At 33.2% G+C, this 20317-nt stretch overlaps 1 protein-coding gene and 1 long non-coding RNA gene across 2 annotated transcripts; both read right to left on the bottom strand.

The window, feature by feature from the left end:
* Positions 1 to 12330: 12330 nt before the first annotated feature.
* LOC136275988 (uncharacterized) lies at positions 12331 to 15666 on the bottom strand. Its single transcript, XR_010714484.1, has 4 exons — positions 15577 to 15666; positions 13252 to 13290; positions 12848 to 12906; positions 12331 to 12578 (listed from the first exon to the last, which is right to left on the bottom strand). It is a non-coding gene; the product is annotated as an uncharacterized lncRNA (long non-coding RNA).
* Positions 15667 to 18417: 2751 nt separating this feature from the next.
* Positions 18418 to 18960, bottom strand: LOC136276167 (uncharacterized). The gene has a single exon (XM_066087295.1). It carries the CDS (start codon positions 18958 to 18960, stop codon positions 18418 to 18420), a length of 543 nt encoding a protein of 180 aa, XP_065943367.1.
* Between the last annotated feature and the right edge of the window lie 1357 nt (positions 18961 to 20317).

Genomic DNA, 20317 nt, shown 5'->3' with positions numbered 1-20317 from the left:
TACCATTCACAATCAAAGAACTGAAAGTACTGATACGAGTTGATGGTATTAAACCAATCGCAACTTCTCGGGACTTTCCGGCAGGCTTGGAAAAACACCTCGAATGTATTACCTAGGCGTACATGACAACCCCCCCCCCCCTTTTATAAAACTTGGCGGGCGAAGCCCCCGGAAAATATGATTATTCTTGGGGAATATTTCCAAACATTCATGCAATGAAAGTTTTAATACACCGAACAACAGATGATTATACAAAATATACCGATTTCTAATTTTCTAATAATTTTTCGACTTGTCGAAAGCAATAACGTCGTGAATGTTTGTTTGGTTTTTTTTAAATCTCTCTTTTCTTTCATACAGTCGAATCAATTACAATTATAGTAAAATGGTGTTCATGGCTTAAAGATAATTTATTTGATGAGATATTTTTTATTTAATCATATTTGTCAACATCTTATACTCATATTGGTTTTTATTTTATACCTTTTGAATGAAGATCCCCAGATTTTCGGATAGGTGAGGCATGATATTTATTCCCCGGGATGACGCGTTATATAGAATAATCCTATTTAGGTATAATAACCCTAAAACAAACAGGCACTATTTATATACTGTCGCTCCTTCGCCTTCGCAACTTTACACTTCGCATTTTAATGTGTGGAGCTCTTTATTGTTTAAAGATAATTTTAGCTATTAAACTCTTGAGAAAAAATATTTGCAATTAACAATCTAAACACTTTGTTGCATAATGAAATTCAAACGTTTCTGGGTTTAACCATTGTTACATGTAGTACGGTATTATGATTGCTTGATCTAGATGTTTTGCGGCTTTTAATTATGTGGTAACAGTAAATTGATATGAACATGGAGAGCCTCCAAAGAAGTTTTAACACCTTTGACTGATTAAATTATTCTAATATACAATTATATATATATTTTAACATCGGATTATATATATAGTTACAAATTTTTATATGATGAATTACGATGTATTTCATATTAATATTTACTCATTATATTTACTCATATTATAATATTTTGTATAAATGAAATAATATTCCTTCACAATGATTTAGAGATAACACCTGGATAAAACAACAAAACTAAGCAAAATAAATATTTTTTTTTATTTTCATTGTTTTCAACTGCACACATGAATACATAACACATACATAAAAAATATCGTATACAAACATGAATAAATAAGTTATCTCAACACAAACACAAAGTAGGATCTCAAGTACAAGTGCACCATTTGGGGCAGTATTCAGACTTTAATATAGATTTTACATGAAATATACTTTTACATGAGTTTGGTATGCATCAGCACCGAAGGTCTGATTCCAACTGACTATAATTTACAATTCAGAATAATATATAATGAACAATTGAAACAACACAATGAAGGATTAACATAAGAAGTACAGATGTAAGTAAATAAATTATCAAACAGCTATTGAGTAACTCGGGACATTTAAGCAGCATGTACATAAAAGGATTAATATTAATTTATATAATATAAGATGAAAGAAGCTTAAGTGTCAATAAACATAAACAGAAGTCAATTAAAAGATTAGCTGTCCATCACTGATTGTGCCTCAGGTGGGATTAATGCTGCGCGGAATTTATAACGTTTATAAAACAGTTGTCGAAATAGATGAAAAGTTTTTGTAACAATTAACACAAAGTCCGAAAAACATAATTTACACAATAATTAATAATAGTCCGAAAGATTGAATTTCACACCGTGACACCTGTCTTGTGACATGGTTACCTATGTTACTTACAGACTTTTTAATTAAATACACTGATACAAAAGCAGTTCATTTTTTCTTGTACTGTTGACAACACAATTTTAATGGTTTATTTCTTTTAATTGTAACTGTCCAACAAGTTATCAATCTGGTTTATAATTTTTTCAACAGAATCTTCAGAAGCTTGAGACACCACCGAACGGGGGGTCCCGGGGCGTTCCCCCTGGCTGCTTGAGGCATGTTGCCGAAGGCCTTCAACTTTTTCTTTATCTAAATCCATTATATCCCATCTATCTTTAGACAGTTTAGTTTCATCAGGATATTGATTCATGAATACAACTACTTTCATCACTCTTTCATAGACTTTTCTTCTGCATTCATTTTTTGTGCTTGTGAAACATCCATTCTTTATTTCTTCCATGACTCCATAGTTTACATAGTCAAGACTGCTTCTTACCAAATCAAATACTACAAACTGGTCTTCGCTTTCCATTAGGTAGTTTGCATCTGCACTTTTCATGTTTGATAGGACTCTTGCTTGTTTTACTGCTTCTAACCAGTTGGCTAAGAAAGTTTTTCCCGTGTTTCCTTCTCTGTCTACTACAAATAGGATTTTTCTGTCATCTTGTTCTTCTAGTTTTTTTACAGCTTCTATTTGCCATGGTCTAAGGTCTTTTTTCATGAATGATTCTTTTCTCTTGGTCTGCTGTCTTTCATCTTCTATTTCATTTGGTAGTTTGTCTATGCTTCCTAGGATATCTTGTTGATATTCCTCTTCTGTGTAGTTGTTCAGGGTAAAGCTCCAGTTGAATGCCATGGCTTATTTTAAGAATTTTTCATATACTATAGTCGTACAAGTATTATCCAATATGCACCGTTTCGCTGTTTTGAAACTTCTGCGCTATTTTCTTTCTTTTATATATGTTTTTGACTGGGTTTTTTTATTTTATTTTTTATTTTTTTTATTTTCTTGTCCGGTCCTTTCTGATATTTTTTTATTTGTTCAGTTTTTTTTTTTTTGGATGACTATGCACATCCGAATTTCTTCAATATTATCGTGTTGCCTAGAAATGTACGCACCACAGTCAAGGAATCACAACGGTAACCGGCCAATGTTATGAACTTAGTGCAAAAAAAAAATAATAAAAAAAATTTTTTTGATGACTATGCACATCCGAATTTCTTCAATATTGCCGAGTTGCCTAGAAATGCACACAACACAGTCAGGGAATCACAACGGTAACCGGCCAATGTTATGAACTTAGTGCAAAAAAAAAAATAATGATTTTTTTTTTTGGATGACTATGCACATCCGAATTTCTTCAATATTATCGAGTTGCCTAGAAATGCACACACCACAGTCAAGGAATCACAACGGTAACCGGCCAATGTTATGAACTTAGTGCAAAGAAAAAATAATATATTTTTTTTTTTGGATGACTATGCACATCCGAATTTCTTCAATATTATCGTGTTGCCTAGAAATGTACGCACCACAGTCAAGGAATCACAACGGTAACCGGCCAATATTATCAACTTAGTGCAAAAAAAAAACTAACAATTTTTTTTTTGGATCACTATGCACATCCGAATTTCTTCAATATTGCCGAGTTGCCTAGAAATGCACACACCACAGTCAAGGAATCACAACGGTAACTGGCCAATGTTATGAACTTAGTGCAAAAAAAAAAATAATAATTTTTTTTTTTGGATGACTATACACATCCGAATTTCTTCAATATTATCGAGTTGCCTAGAAATGTATGCACCACAGTCAAGGAATCACAATGGTAACCGGCCAATGTTATGAACTTAGTGCAAAAAAAAAATAATATTTTTTTTTTTGGATGACTATGCACATCCGAATTTCTTCAATATTATCGTGTTGCCTAGAAATGTACGCACCACAGTCAAGGAATCACAACGGTAACCGGCCAATGTTATGAACTTAGTGCAAAAAAAAATAATATATTTTTTTTTTTTTGGATGACTATGCACATCCGAATTTCTTCAATATTATCGTGTTGCCTAGAAATGTACGCACCACAGTCAAGGAATCACAACGGTAACCGGCCAATGTTATGAACTTAGTGCAAAAAAAAAAATAATATTTTTTTTTTTGGATGACTATGCACATCCGAATTTCTTCAATATTTTCGTGTTGCCTAGAAATGTACGCAACACAGTCAAGGAATCACAACGGTAACCGGCCAATGTTATGAACTAAGTGCAAAAAAAAAAATAATAATTTTTTTTTGGATGACTATGCACATCCGAATTTCTTCAATATTATCGAGTTGCCTAGAAATGTACGCACCACAGTCAAGGAATCACAACGGGAACCGGCCAATGTTATGAACTTAGTGCAAAAAAAAAAAATAATAAAAAAAATTTTTTTGATGACTATGCACATCCGAATTTCTTCAATATTATCGTGTTGCCTAGAAATGTACGCACCACAGTCAAGGAATCACAACGGTAACCGGCCAATGTTATAAACTTAGTGCAAAAAAAAAATAATATATTTTTTTTTTGGGATGACTATGCACATCCGAATTTCTTCAATATTATCGTGTTGCCTAGAAATGTACGCACCACAGTCAAGGAATCACAACGGTAACCGGCCAATATTATGAACTTAGTGCCAAAAAAAAAACTAACAATTTTTTTTTTGGATGACTATGCACATCCGAATTTCTTCAATATTGCCGAGTTGCCTAGAAATGCACACAACACAGTCAAGGAATCACAACGGTAACCGGCCAATGTTATGAACTTAGTGCAAAAAAAAAAATAATAATTTTTTTTTTTGGATGACTATGCACATCCGAAATTCTTCAATATTATCGAGTTGCCTAGAAATGCACACACCACAGTCAAGGAATCACAACGGTAACCGGCCAATGTTATGAACTTAGTGCAAAGAAAAAATAATATATTTTTTTTGGGGGATGACTATGCACATCCGAATTTCTTCAATATTATCGTGTTGCCTAGAAATGTACGCACCACAGTCAAGGAATCACAACGGTAACCGGCCAATATTATGAACTTAGTGCAAAAAAAAAACTAACAATTTTTTTTTTGGATCACTATGCACATCCGAATTTCTTCAATATTGCCGAGTTGCCTAGAAATGCACACACCACAGTCAAGGAATCACAACGGTAACCGGCCAATGTTATGAACTTAGTGCAAAAAAAAAAATAATAATTTTTTTTTTTGGATGACTATACACATCCGAATTTCTTCAATATTATCGAGTTGCCTAGAAATGTACGCACCACAGTCAAGGAATCACAACGGTAACCGGCCAATATTATGAACTTAGTGCAAAAAAAAAACTAACAATTTTTTTTTTGGATCACTATGCACATCCGAATTTCTTCAATATTGCCGAGTTGCCTAGAAATGCACACACCACAGTCAAGGAATCACAACGGTAACCGGCCAATGTTATGAACTTAGTGCAAAAAAAAAAATAATAATTTTTTTTTTTGGATGACTATACACATCCGAATTTCTTCAATATTATCGAGTTGCCTAGAAATGTATGCACCACAGTCAAGGAATCACAATGGTAACCGGCCAATGTTATGAACTTAGTGCAAAAAAAAAATAATATTTTTTTTTTTGGATGACTATGCACATCCGAATTTCTTCAATATTATCGTGTTGCCTAGAAATGTACGCACCACAGTCAAGGAATCACAACGGTAACCGGTCAATGTTATGAACTTAGTGCAAAAAAAAATAATATATTTTTTTTTTTGGATGACTATGCACATCCGAATTTCTTCAATATTATCGTGTTGCCTAGAAATGTACGCACCACAGTCAAGGAATCACAACGGTAACCGGCCAATGTTATGAACTTAGTGCAAAAAAAAAAAATAATATTTTTTTTTTTTGGATGACTATGCACATCCGAATTTCTTCAATATTTTCGTGTTGCCTAGAAATGTACGCAACACAGTCAAGGAATCACAACGGTAACCGGCCAATGTTATGAACTAAGTGCAAAAAAAAAAATAATAATTTTTTTTTGGATGACTATGCACATCCGAATTTCTTCAATATTATCGAGTTGCCTAGAAATGTACGCACCACAGTCAAGGAATCACAACGAACGGTAATCGGCCACTGAAAATGAACTTAGTGCCAAAAAAAAAGAAAAAAATTATTTGTTTTTTCTATGACTATACACATCCGAACTTCTTCAACACTATCTTGCCTAAAAATGTACGCACCACAGTCAAGGAATCACAACGAACGGTAATCGGCCAATGAAAATGAACTGAGTGCCAAAAAAAGAAAAAAAATATTTATTCTTTTCTATGACTATGCACATCCGAATTTCTTCAGCACTATCTTGCATAGAAATGTACGCAACACAGTCAAGGAATCACAACGGTAATTGGCCAATGAAAATGAACTTAGTGCCAACAAAAAAAAAAATATTTTTTTTCTTCTATGAATATGCACATCCGAATTTCCTCAACATTATCTTGCCTAGAAATGTACGCACCACAGTCAAGGAATCACAACGGTAATCGGCCAATGAAAATGAACTTAGTGCCAAAAAAAGAAAAAAAAAATTTCTATCACTATGCACATCCAAATTTCTTCAACACTATCTTGCCTAGAAATGTACGCACCACAGTTAAGGAATCACAATGAACGGTAATCGGCCAATGAAAATGAACTTAGTGCCAACAAAAAAAAAATATTTTTTTTTTCTATGAATATGCACATCCGACTTTCCTCAACATTATCTTGCCTAGAAATGTACGCACCACAGTCAAGGAATCACAACGGTAACAGGCCAATATTATGAACTTAGTGCAAAAAAAAAAACTAACAATTTTTTTTTTCGATGACTATGCACATCCGAATTTCTTCAATATTGCCGAGTTGCCTAGACATGCACACACCACAGTCAAGGAATCACAACGGTAACCGGCCAATGTTATGAACTTAGTGCAAAAAAAAAATAATAATTTCTTTTTTTGGATGACTATGCACATCCGAATTTCTTCAATATTATCGAGTTGCCTAGAAATGTATGCACCACAGTCAAGGAATCACAATGGTAACCGGCCAATGTTATGAACTTAGTGCAAAGAAAAAATAATAATTTTTTTTTTTTTTGGATTGTATGCACCACAGTCAAGGAATCACAACCGGTAACCGGCCAATGTTATGAACTTAGTGCAAAAAAAAAAAATAATAATTTTTTTTTGGATGACTATGCACATCCGAATTTCTTCAATATTATCGTGTTGCCTAGAAATGTACGCACCACAGTCAAGGAATCACAACGTTAACCGGCCAATGTTATGAACTTAGTGCAAAAAAAAAATATTTTTTTTTTTTTGGATGACGATGCACATCCGAATTTTTTCAATATTATCGTGTTGCCTAAAAATGTACGCACCACAGTCAAGGAATCACAACGGTAACCGGCCAATGTTATGAACTTAGTGCAAAAAAAAAAATAATAATTTTTTTTTTTTGGATGACTATGCACATCCGAATTTCTTCAATATTTTCGTGTTGCCTAGAAATGCACGCAACACAGTCAAGGAATCACAACGGTAACCGGCCAATGTTATGAACTAAGTGCAAAAAAAAAAAATAATTTTTTTTTGGATGACTATGCACATCCGAATTTCTTCAATATTATCGAGTTGCCTAGAAATGTACGCACCACAGTCAAGGAATCACAACAAACGGTAATCGGCCAATGAAAATGAACTGAGTGCCAAAAAAAGAAAAAAAATATTTATTCTTTTCTATGACTATGCACATCCGAATTTCTTCAGCACTATCTTGCATAGAAATGTACGCACCACAGTCAAGGAATCACAACGGTAATTGGCCAATGAAAATGAACAAAAAAAAAATTATTTTTTAATTTCCTCAACATTATCTTGCCTAGAAATGTACGCACCACAGTCAAAGAATCACAACGGTAATCGGCCAATGAAAATGAACTTAGTGCCAAAAACAGAAAAAAAAAAAAAATTTCTATGACTATGCACATCCGAATTTTTCAACACTATCTTGCCTAGAAATGTACGCACCACAGTCAAGGAATCACAATGAACGGTAATCAGCCAGTGAAAATGAACTTAGTGCCAACAAAAAAAATTTATTTTTTTTTCTTCTATGAATATGCACATCCGACTTTCCTCAACATTATCTTGCCTAGAAATGTACGCACCACAGTCAAGGAATCACAACGGTAATCGGCCAATGAAAATGAACTTAGTGCCAACAAAAAAAAATTATTTTTGGAGTTCCACCCACCGAAGTAGGCTCACATGAACTTGAGTCGGACAGGTCTTCCCGATAATGACGGGGACATGTTACGTTAACGCTCTCCTGTCCGTTGTGAGCTAGTAACACCGCCCTATATCGGTACACCGTGTTCATGTGCAGCAAGGTCTCAGACTTTAAATTTTATTGATCATTCTATTTTTTATGTTAAAAGATATGAAATAAAACATAAAAAGAAAGCCTTGAAATCTGATTAAGAAACAAATGTTTCAAAACAATTGCACGGCCATCAACATCCCTGTCACCAGGGATGGAGCTCCACCCACCGAAGTAGGCTCACATGAACTTGAGTCGGACAGGTCTTCCCGATAATGACGGGGACATGTTACGTTAATGCTCTCCTGTCCGTTGTGAGCTAGTAACACCGCCCTATATCGGTACACCGTGTTCATATGCAGCAATGTCTCAGATTTCAATATTTAATTCTCTCTCAATATATATTTATGTCATCATGTTTTAAATACTCGTACGCATATTTGATTGTTATACTTAGACTACTGAGCAATGTCGTCTCTGTTATCATGAGTTGGATACAGGAATATCTCTTTAAGGCCGTTTCTACAAAATATAAATTAAACAATTCAATAAATAGATTTCCAATTGTTAAAATCGAACTTAAACAGGCGCATGTTATTTATCTATATTAATACCCCCCCCCCCAAAAAAAAAAATTAAAAAAAAATCCGTATATCTAAGTTTTATAATTTACAACCACAGTTTAGAGAATTTTTTTATCTTAACATTACAAAATATGATTTACTTTCATTTAAATTATCCTTTAGTCTAATTTTAAGAAGAGAAGTGTGACTTACCTGACCGTCTGGTCCACCACAAAGTGATGAATTTGATTATTTTCAGTCTTTTTATACCCGTACGAGTGACTGTATAAAATCTTAATTCTGATTGGATAATAAGACAAAACTAAACCCAAAAATTGTTATACTACATCAGATTAAATCACCCGCTATCGAGATTAGACGCCTTTTTAGGTGTCTCGCTTGGATTCACCCGCTTCACTACATGTAGGTCATGAATAAGTGTGTGTCCGATGTTTTCTTTACTGTGGCACACATTTTATGAATTTTAAGGACAATTATGAACAAAACTTTGTAACGTATAGTTTGGAATAATGTTTTCACTGGTACGCCATATCACATTTATAAAATATATGTCATAAACTATTTACAGACTGCTCATATTTGTTTAATCATCATAATAATGCCACTATGAAATGACTGAAATGCTTTTAATTAGGCTTCTTCTTCGCTAGCCAAGGGTTTATGTACGATCCGCTTGTAAGGATTAAACAGACTGAAAATGAAACTATGTAAAAGCATGTTTGAAAAAAAAAATCCAATATGGCGTCATATTATTGATTTTTAAACCAGTTTAATCTTGTTCATTTTGCCTGTCGTGACAAGTTTACCTGTACTCTATAAATAATTTCGTCCATTATGCTTGTCGTGACAAGTTTACCTGTACTCTATAAATAGATGTGACGATATCAATCATAACAACACACATAGGGATCACCTGTGTTTCGCTTCACAGCGACTTAATCAAAAAAAAAGAGGTCACATTCAAGGAGTCTACAGTCAATGGGTAGTTCACAGTCAAGGGGAAGTCTACAGTCAAGGGGTAGTCTACAGTCAGGGGTAGTCTGCAGTCGGGGTGTAGTCTACAGTCAGGGGGTAGTCTACAGTCAGGGGGTAGTCTACAGCCAGGGGTAGTCTACAGTCAAGGGGTAGTCTACAGTCAGGGGTAGTCTGCTGTCGGGGTGTAGTCTACAGTCAGGAGGTAGTCAACAGTCAGGGGGTAGTCTACAGTCAGGGGTAGTCTACAGTCAGGGGCTTATTCACAGTCTTGGATAGGGGTGAAGGACATCTGTTACAGAATCGACTGCGTCATAATCATATCAATTCGAAATTATGTAATTAATGATTACTAATCGAATTAATTGACCCTTGTTTCAGTTTTAATTGATAATTCATAATCAATCAATTTGTTAATTTATCTCATTAGATGACGTCATAGGTATCCTCACACCCTGGAAGGATAATCAATCAATTTGTTAATTAAACTCATTAGATGACGTCATAAGTATCCTCAAACCCTGGGATGATACCAGGAGGATACTCCATAGTAACTCTATGGGAGGACACTGGTCCAGAACCCATAGTTTTCCCCTACTAATCACAACGGTAATCGGCCAATGAAAATGAACTTAGTGCTAACAAAAAAAAAAATTTTTTTTCTTCTATGAATATGCACATCCGACTTTCCTCAACATTATCTTGCCTAGAAATGTACGCAGCACAGTCAAGGAATCACAACGGTAATAGGCCAATGAAAATGAACTTAGTGCCAAAAAAAAAAAATATTTTTTTCTTCTATGAATATGCACATCCGACTTTCCTCAACATTATCTTCCCTAGAAATGTACGCACCACAGTCATGGAATCACAACGGTAATCGGCCAATGAAAATGAACTTAGTGCCAACAAAAAAAAAATAAAAAAAATTTCTTCTATGAATATGCACATCCGACTTTCCTCAACATTATCTTGCCTAGAAATGTACGCACCAAAGTCAAGGAATCACAACGGTAATCGGCCAATCAAAATGAACTTAGTGCCAAAAAAACAACATATTTTTTTTTTCTATGAATATGCACATCCGACTTTCCTCAACATTATCTTGCCTAGAAATATACGCACCACAGTCAAGGAATCACAACGGTAATCATCTTCGCTAGCCAAGGGTTTTCGGTCCACTTTGCTCCCCATAAACCCTTGGCGGATTTCATTACGAAAACTCGGTGATGTGGTGGCGCTATCTAGCGAGCAAATTGAGTTGCGCCCCTTGCATATTTACATTTTAATCGAATTAAACAACAGGTTATATACACACTACGGCATTAATACAACTTGAAAACATGTTGACTACTGAATATCGGAACATAATTAACGATGCTATTAAATACGATTTAAGTTATAACCTAGGGAAAGCACGGAATGTTTTATTCATAGTGTTTTGTAAGGACCTGTACCGGGATTGAAAAAGTCGCCGATTTATATGAAAGCTTTCATACCATAAAATCAGGTATCGTTGTCGTGAATATTGCAGACCAAAGAAATTAAATAAAACAGAGCTCACTGAACTTTTAAAAGCAATAACCATAAGTAGGAACGTATATATACTAACGGGATAGGCAACTTCTACATTCGCCATGTTTACTTTCCATGCCATCACGCGAGCCTTGACAAGATTGTAGATTTATGGTCAATCCCAGTAAAACATATAGGTTTTAAAGCGATCTGGTTAGACCATCGTTGGGGAGGCACTGTACTTGTGTCTCAATTTGTTAAAAGCACCGAATGTTTTACCAAAGATCACACATGTGTTTTCTTTTAAAGTTTATATTTACAAGCACTGCGATTGGATCAGCTACTCGCAGCTGCAGCCAATCATAAAACAGATCTTGTCACCGAGTTTTCGTAATGAAATCCGCCAAGGGTTTATGGGGAGCAAAGTGGACCAAAAACCCTTGGCTAGCGAAGATGAACGGTAATCGGCCAATGAAAATGAACTTAGTGCCAACAAAAAAAAAAATAAAAAAATTCTTCTATGAATATGCACATCCGACTTTTCTCAACATTATCTTCCCTAGAAATGTACGCACCACAGTCATGGAATCACAACGGTAATCGGCCAATGAAAATGAACTTAGTGCCAACAAAAAAAAAAAAAAAAACATTTCTTCTCTGAATATGCACATCCGACTTTCCTCAACATTATCTTGCCTAGAAATGTACGCACCAAAGTCAAGGAATCACAACGGTAATCGGCCAATGAAAATGAACTTAGTGCCAAAAAAAAAAAATATTTTTTTTTCTATGAATATGCACATCCGAATTTCTTCAACATTATCTTGCCTAGAAATGTACGCACCACAGTCAAGGAATCACAACGGTAATCGGCCAATCAAAATGAACTTAGTGCCCAAAAAAAGAAGAAAAAAAATTGTTTTCCTATGAATATGCACAACTGAATTTCTTCGAGTGTTGGGTGCTATTGTCATTTCCATCATTTTCTTCCAATGATTCCATTTCTTTTCCTTTTTTCTCGTTTGGACTCATATCGTGGTCACTTTTGTTTTTCTCTGCTTCTTCTAAACTTAAGCGTTGGGTGCTATTGTCATTTCCATCATTTTCTTCCAATGATTCCATTTTTTTCCTTCTTTCTCGTTTGGACTCATATCGTGGTCACTTGTTTTTCTCTGCTTAAGCGTTGGGCGCTATCCTCTCTGTCATCTTGGCTAGGTGTTCCAGAATCGTCAGTTCTCTCGGGTTTCTCATTTTGTTTGTTGGTGTTACTGTTACTCATTTTCATTTTTCTATTTCCCGTCTTTTTATTTTTTTTTATTTTTAAATGTTCGTGTTCCTCCAATCTTTCAAGTTAAGTTGTGATTATAAGGAAATTCTAAAATGTAATTATTCAAATTACATTGACAAATTGACAGAAATTACATTAGCTATAAGTTACCACAAATGCATTGTACGTTTCATAAAAAATCAATTACAGTGCGTACTGTAAAGACATTTAATCTTTGAGCTTTACAGACACAATCCAAGTAGTGTACCTTTAATTACAAAAATACACTTTGGTATTGACAATGTAATTAAAATAAAACCAGCGACAAAACATTTACACTGATAAGTAAAATAAAAGTTCATATAAAATTTACATACCACAAGATGCTACGGATATCGACTGGATAGTGTTCTCTGGAAACGGTATACTGCTCTAACTTAATTAGAATTAGAGGTAACTTATATTATATACATACATGTAGCTTCAATATAATTGGTTAATTTAATAAATGCACCAATGGAATTACAGATAGGAGGAACTCAATTCACTTGCGCAGTAAAACTTTGACTGATATCCTACTGTACGCCCCTGTACCATTAATTTGAAAAATAAAATCTTTCTCAAAATCTTGTATGGTGTTTTCTTATTCATTTTTATTATGATAAATATAGCATTAACATTATGTACATAGAGAAGAATGCACCAGGTCTTCCAGGGTGACCAATCCAATAAATAAAATCATTTTTATATAAATTTAAAAAAAAAATCTAGGGAATCTTACCTTATAAGCTCTCACTTTGTGTAACTCTTCAACTCTTCACTAAAAGTAAAAGTAAAGTCTTTACAGTAAATCAAAACGAAAGTAAAAACACTCCCAAATTTTAAAATTACTAGGAACACAAAATGAAACTGAAAGTAATTTACGGTCGTATTTAAACCTCTGGTTCGTCGGAATTTATTTTATTTTCTAAAAATTAAGATTCATGAGTTAAGCATTAGCGGTACAAACTTATCCAGGTATACGTGTGATTAACAACTGCGATTCAAATTGTAATGCAAAAGTATCATATTCAACCAGGTTTTTTTCTTTGTTAATAAACAACTTACTTTTTGAATTAAGATATTCTATTATATGCAATTCTGTTAAACTTCTTACTATTATATAGCTTGTTATGTTAAATTGTCAGGTTCAATCTAAAATATGTGCTTGAAATAAACATCGAGTTATTTGCAATTTAGTGCTTTGAGGGTTGAAACTTAGCCAGTGACACAGTTTAAGTACATAACAAAAACATATTTAAAATGTGTCATGCATCGTTAAAAAAATAAGTATGCATTATATGCTTTAAGGAAGTTGATTGCTTAATCTGTTTTTACTTGTATTTCCGTGTCGACTCTCTTTATTGCGACCCCCAAAAAAATTACTTGCACATTGCAGGAAAAATCGATATTTTTTAAGTTGCATTAAAAACGCAACCATACCTTTTAATTGTTAGTAAAACATTTTGATCGTGCACTTGATTTCAAGTTTTGAACTAAACTTTTTAGCGACTCATGTCTTTCGCTGCATTACAAACTGATTGATATATATGTAACCGAACAGAAAGGAGGCAGTTGATAGTTTCAGTCGATTTATTAAATAGATAAATAAAGCATTGACCTAAAAACAAAACAAATAATACATTAGACATAAAATACAGTTTTAAAAGTACATTTGATATGTTTTGTTTCTGAAATCTTTGACAATAAGCAACCGTTACTCCAGTATTCATTTATAATATAAAAACATGTTTTGTAACAATTTTACATTTGAACTTACAAACAAGTTTTAGAAATTACTATGACAAGTTTAACTGCAAAAATACGATAAAGTATACACTTTGCAATTAAAATAAAATGCCCTAGCTAATCACTATCATGGTAAGTAAAGAAATATATAAGTCAATATGATATTAACATACCACAAGATGCAGCAGATACACGCTTGATTGACCGACGATGTTGAAAATGAAATACTGCCTAATTTTACTTAGTTTGAACGGTTACTTATATCAAATAGAGATTTGAATTTATTGGATAATGAAAATAAGAAAGACCAATGAAATTAGAGAACCAAGGAAAAACGAAAGCCTTTACTCAGCCAACTCAATCCAGTTGCGCAGTGTAACTGGCAGTTATTTAAAATTTAAAACTGTTTCACAAAAAACGGATAATGAAATAGATAAAACGAATAAATACATATAGAAATATGTTTGATCAATACATGATCAACACATATAATTATCACGCTGGTTTATAATAATAGATATTGAACTCAAATTTCAAGAGGCTTTTTAAAAATGTTTATGCAATTAAACGTTTATTTTATCTTCGAAGAGTACTCAACTGATCGTTTGGTTATATCATTATTTATTACCTGCAAAACTCGGTCGATATGTTGCTAGTGTCAACGATCAACAAAGTCAAGTTAATGTTCTGCGTGCTAATGTTTATTTAATGCAATTTTCATGCTATTTAACATTTTGGCAGAAAGACAAAGATTTTGCATTGATGATCAAATGATACAGTTAAACATTATAGGAACATATAATGCGATTTTTTTCATATCAACAAATATTGCCTAATCTAGCCGAGTCTCTGGGATATTTTATTTTAAACAACCAATTTCTATGAAATATGAAGGATAAAAGTAACAAATTTCGGAGTTTTGTCCATTTTTGACTAATGAAATATATCTAGATTGCCTACAGTCTCGCCAAAAACGACATTAAACAAGCTCTTGGCCTCCTCTTTAAAATGATGTCAAATTGAATATAGGTACCGGGATTACTTTTCCCCTGATTGAATATGTCAAAATGTCAAAATATTATTTATTTTATTTTCTACATAATTCCTTTAAAGCTGTAAAATACGGGGGAAATTTCATCAAATCAATTATGACGTCATAATGGTTCTAGCACCAAAAAGTCAGTCTGGAATCATCTACTAGATCTTGACCTTAACTGATTGAATATTTAAAAAACCATAAAAATAAATCATGCGACTTTATCAAATTATGTGTTGTTTATTTCTAACTTTTAAAGATGAACAACACAAACTTTCTTACCGCATTGACGCTTTACTCTCAAATTGTTTAGAAGCGTGTATTTATTACTATTTAAATAGGAATTCAAAAAGAAAGCAAAATTCCGGGAACTCAAAACGAAAGTAAACAAAACGTTGATATAGGTCAACCAAAAACAGTGCAAAAAAATATATGCACTTTTTTCTACCATTTTATATCCAAATTGTAGACCGTTATATATAATTTTGGTTCAAAATTATAACATATAATTAGAATACACACGTACATTTAACATATTTGACATGAATTTTCTATGAGGTGACACAGATGGCCCGCGCGAAGTCATACAACTTTGACGAGCTTTAAAATACGTTTGATCTCAGTCTCTCTTTTTCCACCGTGTGCTCTGTTTGGTGAAGTGAGACTAAGACATCCCCATAGCCTACTATATTTTATTTGGATACCTAAATAAACAATATTGATGGGATGCTTGTTAACATGTTGCAGATATAGGATCAAATTATTATATTCTCACTAGTGAACCTTGTATAAGAGGAATGCAAATTGTCTGCACGGCATGTCTATCATGACACGGTCGTTACAAGACCACGTTCATTCCGTAATCATGGTACAAACTTGTTTTCAAAATATGTTTAAAAATTAGGTCGAAAGACAATAGTAACATATCATGTACCACATGGATTTTTTACCCACCCTATTCCACACACAAAACATATACAACGACAATTTCCTCTTTCAAATATTTTCAAGATTGTTTATGATAGTTTGTAAATGTATTTTTTTTCCTGACTCCAACACAAATTCATTTTGCTTGGGTCTTTTTTTTTTAAATTCTTGGAAATGTTGGTCATTCGGTCATGAAAAACAACCCATTATAAGATATCCAGAGCGTTTTCTAAAATTGCTCAAGTCGTTTCATAAAAAATCGTTTCATAACAAGATAACAATGCACCAATGGTTATGATTTCCGGGATATCAAACCGAAAGTACACTACCATTCACAATCAAAGAACTGAAAGTACTGATACGAGTTGATGGTATTAAACCAATCGCAACTTCTCGGGACTTTCCGGCAGGCTTGGAAAAACACCTCGAATGTATTACCTAGGCGTACATGACAACCCCCCCCCCCTTTTTATAAAACTTGGCGGGCGAAGCCCCCGGAAAATATGATTATTCTTGGGGAATATTTCCAAACATTCATGCAATGAAAGTTTTAATACACCGAACAATAGATGATTATACAAAATATGCCGATTTCTAATTTTCTAATAATTTTTCGACTTGTCGAAAGCAATAACGTCGTGAATGTTTGTTTGGTTTTTTTTAAATCTCTCTTTTCTTTCATACAGTCGAATCAATTACAATTATAGTAAAATGGTTTTCATGGTTTAAAGATAATTTATTTGATGAGATTTGTTTTATTTAATAATATTTGTCAACATCTTATACTCATATTGGTTTTTATTTTATACCTTTTGAATGAAGATCCCCAGATTTTCGGATAGGTGAGGCATGATATTTATTCCCCGGGATGACGCGTTATATAGAATAATCCTATTTAGGTATAATAACCCTAAAACAAACAGGCACTATTTATATACTGTCGCTCCTTCGCCTTCGCAACTTTACACTTCGCATTTTAATGTGTGGAGCTCTTTATTGTTTAAAGATAATTTTAGCTATTAAACTCTTGAGAAAATATTTGCAATTAACAATCTAAACACTTTGTTGCATAATGAAATTCAAACGTTTCTGGGTTTAACCATTGTTACATGTAGTACGGTATTATGATTGCTTGATCTAGATGTTTTGCGGCTTTTAATTATGTGGTAACAGTAAATTGATATGAACATGGAGAGCCTCCAAAGAAGTTTTAACACCTTTGACTGATTAAATTATTCTAATATACAATTATATATATATTTTAACATCGGATTATATATACAGTTACAAATTTTTATATGATGAATTACGATGTATTTCATATTAATATTTACTCATTATATTTACTCATATTATAATATTTTGTATAAATGAAATAATATTCCTTCACAATGATTTAGAGATAACACCTGGATAAAACAACAAAACTAAGCAAAATAAATATTTTTTTTTATTTTCATTGTTTTCAACTGCACACATAAATACATAACACATACATAAAAAATATCGTATACAAACATGAATAAATAAGTTATCTCAACACAAACACAAAGTAGGATCTCAAGTACAAGTGCACCATTTGGGGCAGTATTCAGACTTTAATATAGATTTTACATGAAATATACTTTTACATGAGTTTGGTATGCATCAGCACCGAAGGTCTGATTCCAACTGACTATAATTTACAATTCAGAATAATATATAATGAACAATTGAAACAACACAATGAAGGATTAAAATAAGAAGTACAGATGTAAGTAAATAAATTATCAAACAGCTATTGAGTAACTCGGGACATTTAAGCAGCATGTACATAAAAGGATTAATATTAATATATATAATATAAGATGAAAGAAGCTTAAGTGTCAATAAACATAAACAGAAGTCAATTAAAAGATTAGCTGTCCATCACTGATTGTGCCTCAGGTGGGATTAATGCTGCGCGGAATTTATAACGTTTATAAAACAGTTGTCGAAATAGATGAAAAGTTTTTGTAACAATTAACACAAAGTCCGAAAAACATAATTTACACAATAATTAATAATAGTCCGAAAGATTGAATTTCACACCGTGACACCTGTCTTGTGACATGGTTACCTATGTTACTTACAGACTTTTTAATTAAATACACTGATACAAAAGCAGTTCATTTTTTCTTGTACTGTTGACAACACAATTTTAATGGTTTATTTCTTTTAATTGTAACTGTCCAACAAGTTATCAATCTGGTTTATAATTTTTTCAACAGAATCTTCAGAAGCTTGAGACACCACCGAACGGGGGGTCCCGGGGCGTTCCCCCTGGCTGCTTGAGGCATGTTGCCGAAGGCCTTCAACTTTTTCTTTATCTAAATCCATTATATCCCATCTATCTTTAGACAGTTTAGTTTCATCAGGATATTGATTCATGAATACAACTACTTTCATCACTCTTTCATAGACTTTTCTTCTGCATTCATTTTTTGTGCTTGTGAAACATCCATTCTTTATTTCTTCCATGAATCCATAGTTTACATAGTCAAGACTGCTTCTTACCAAATCAAATACTACAAACTGGTCTTCGCTTTCCATTAGGTATTTTGCATCTGCACTTTTCATGTTTGATAGGACTCTTGCTTGTTTTACTGCTTCTAACCAGTTGGCTAAGAAAGTTTTTCCCGTGTTTCCTTCTCTGTCTACTACAAATAGGATTTTTCTGTCATCTTGTTCTTCTAGTTTTTTACAGCTTCTATTTGCCATGGTCTAAGGTCTTTTTTCATGAATGATTCTTTTCTCTTGGTCTTCTGTCTTTCATCTTCTATTTCATTTGGTAGTTTGTCTATGCTTCCTAGGATATCTTGTTGATATTCTTCTTCTGTGTAGTTGTTCAGGGTAAAGCTCCAGTTGAATGCCATGGCTTATTTTAAGAATTTTTCATATACTATAGTCGTACAAGTATTATCCAATATGCACCGTTTCGCTGTTTTGAAACTTCTGCGCTATTTTCTTTCTTTTATATATGTTTTTGACTGGGTTTTTTTATTTTATTTTTTATTTTTTTTATTTTCTTGTCCGGTCCTTTCTGATATTTTTTTATTTGTTCAGTTTTTTTTTTTGGATGACTATGCACATCGGAATTTCTTCAATATTATCGTGTTGCCTAGAAATGTACGCACCACAGTCAAGGAATCACAACGGTAACCGGCCAATGTTATGAACTTAGTGCAAAAAAAAAAAATAATAAAAAAATTTTTTTTTGATGACTATGCACATCCGAATTTCTTCAATATTATCGTGTTGCCTAGAAATGTACGCATCACAGTCAAGGAATCACAACGGTAACCGGCCAATGTTATGAACTAAGTGCAAAAAAAAAATAATATATTTTTTTTTGGGGATGACTATGCACATCCGAATTTCTTCAATATTATCGTGTTGCCTAGAAATGTACGCACCACAGTCAAGGAATCACAACGGTAACCGGCCAATGTTATGAACTTAGTGCAAAAAAAAAAATAATATATTTTTTTTTTTGGATGACTATGCACATCCGAATTTCTTCAATATTATCGTGTTGCCTAGAAATGTACGCACCACAGTCAAGGAATCACAACGGTAACCGGCCAATGTTATGAACTTAGTGCAAAAAAAAAATATATTTTTTTTTTGGGATGACTATGCACATCCGAATTTCTTCAATATTATCGTGTTGCCTAGAAATGTACGCACCACAGTCAAGGAATCAGAACGGTAACCGGCCATTATTATGAACTTAGTGCAAAAAAAAAAACTAACAATTTTTTTTTTGGATGACTATGCACATCCGAATTTCTTCAATATTGCCGAGTTGCCTAGAAATGCACACACCACAGTCAAGGAATCACAACGGTAACCGGCCAATGTTATGAACTGAGTGCAAAAAAAAAAAATAATAATTTTTTTTTTTGGATGACTATGCACATCCGAATTTCTTCAATATTATCGAGTTGCCTAGAAATGTATGCACCACAGTCACGGAATCACAATGGCAACCGGCCAATGTTATGAACTTAGTGCAAAGAAAAAAAAATATTTTTTTTTTTGGATTGTATGCACCACAGTCAAGGAATCACAACCG

The sequence above is a fragment of the Magallana gigas genome, chromosome 6, assembly GCF_963853765.1.
Source record: "Magallana gigas chromosome 6, xbMagGiga1.1, whole genome shotgun sequence".
NCBI classification, from domain to species: Eukaryota; Metazoa; Mollusca; class Bivalvia; order Ostreida; family Ostreidae; genus Magallana; species Magallana gigas.
This window is presented reverse-complemented; position numbering and strand designations above follow the sequence as displayed.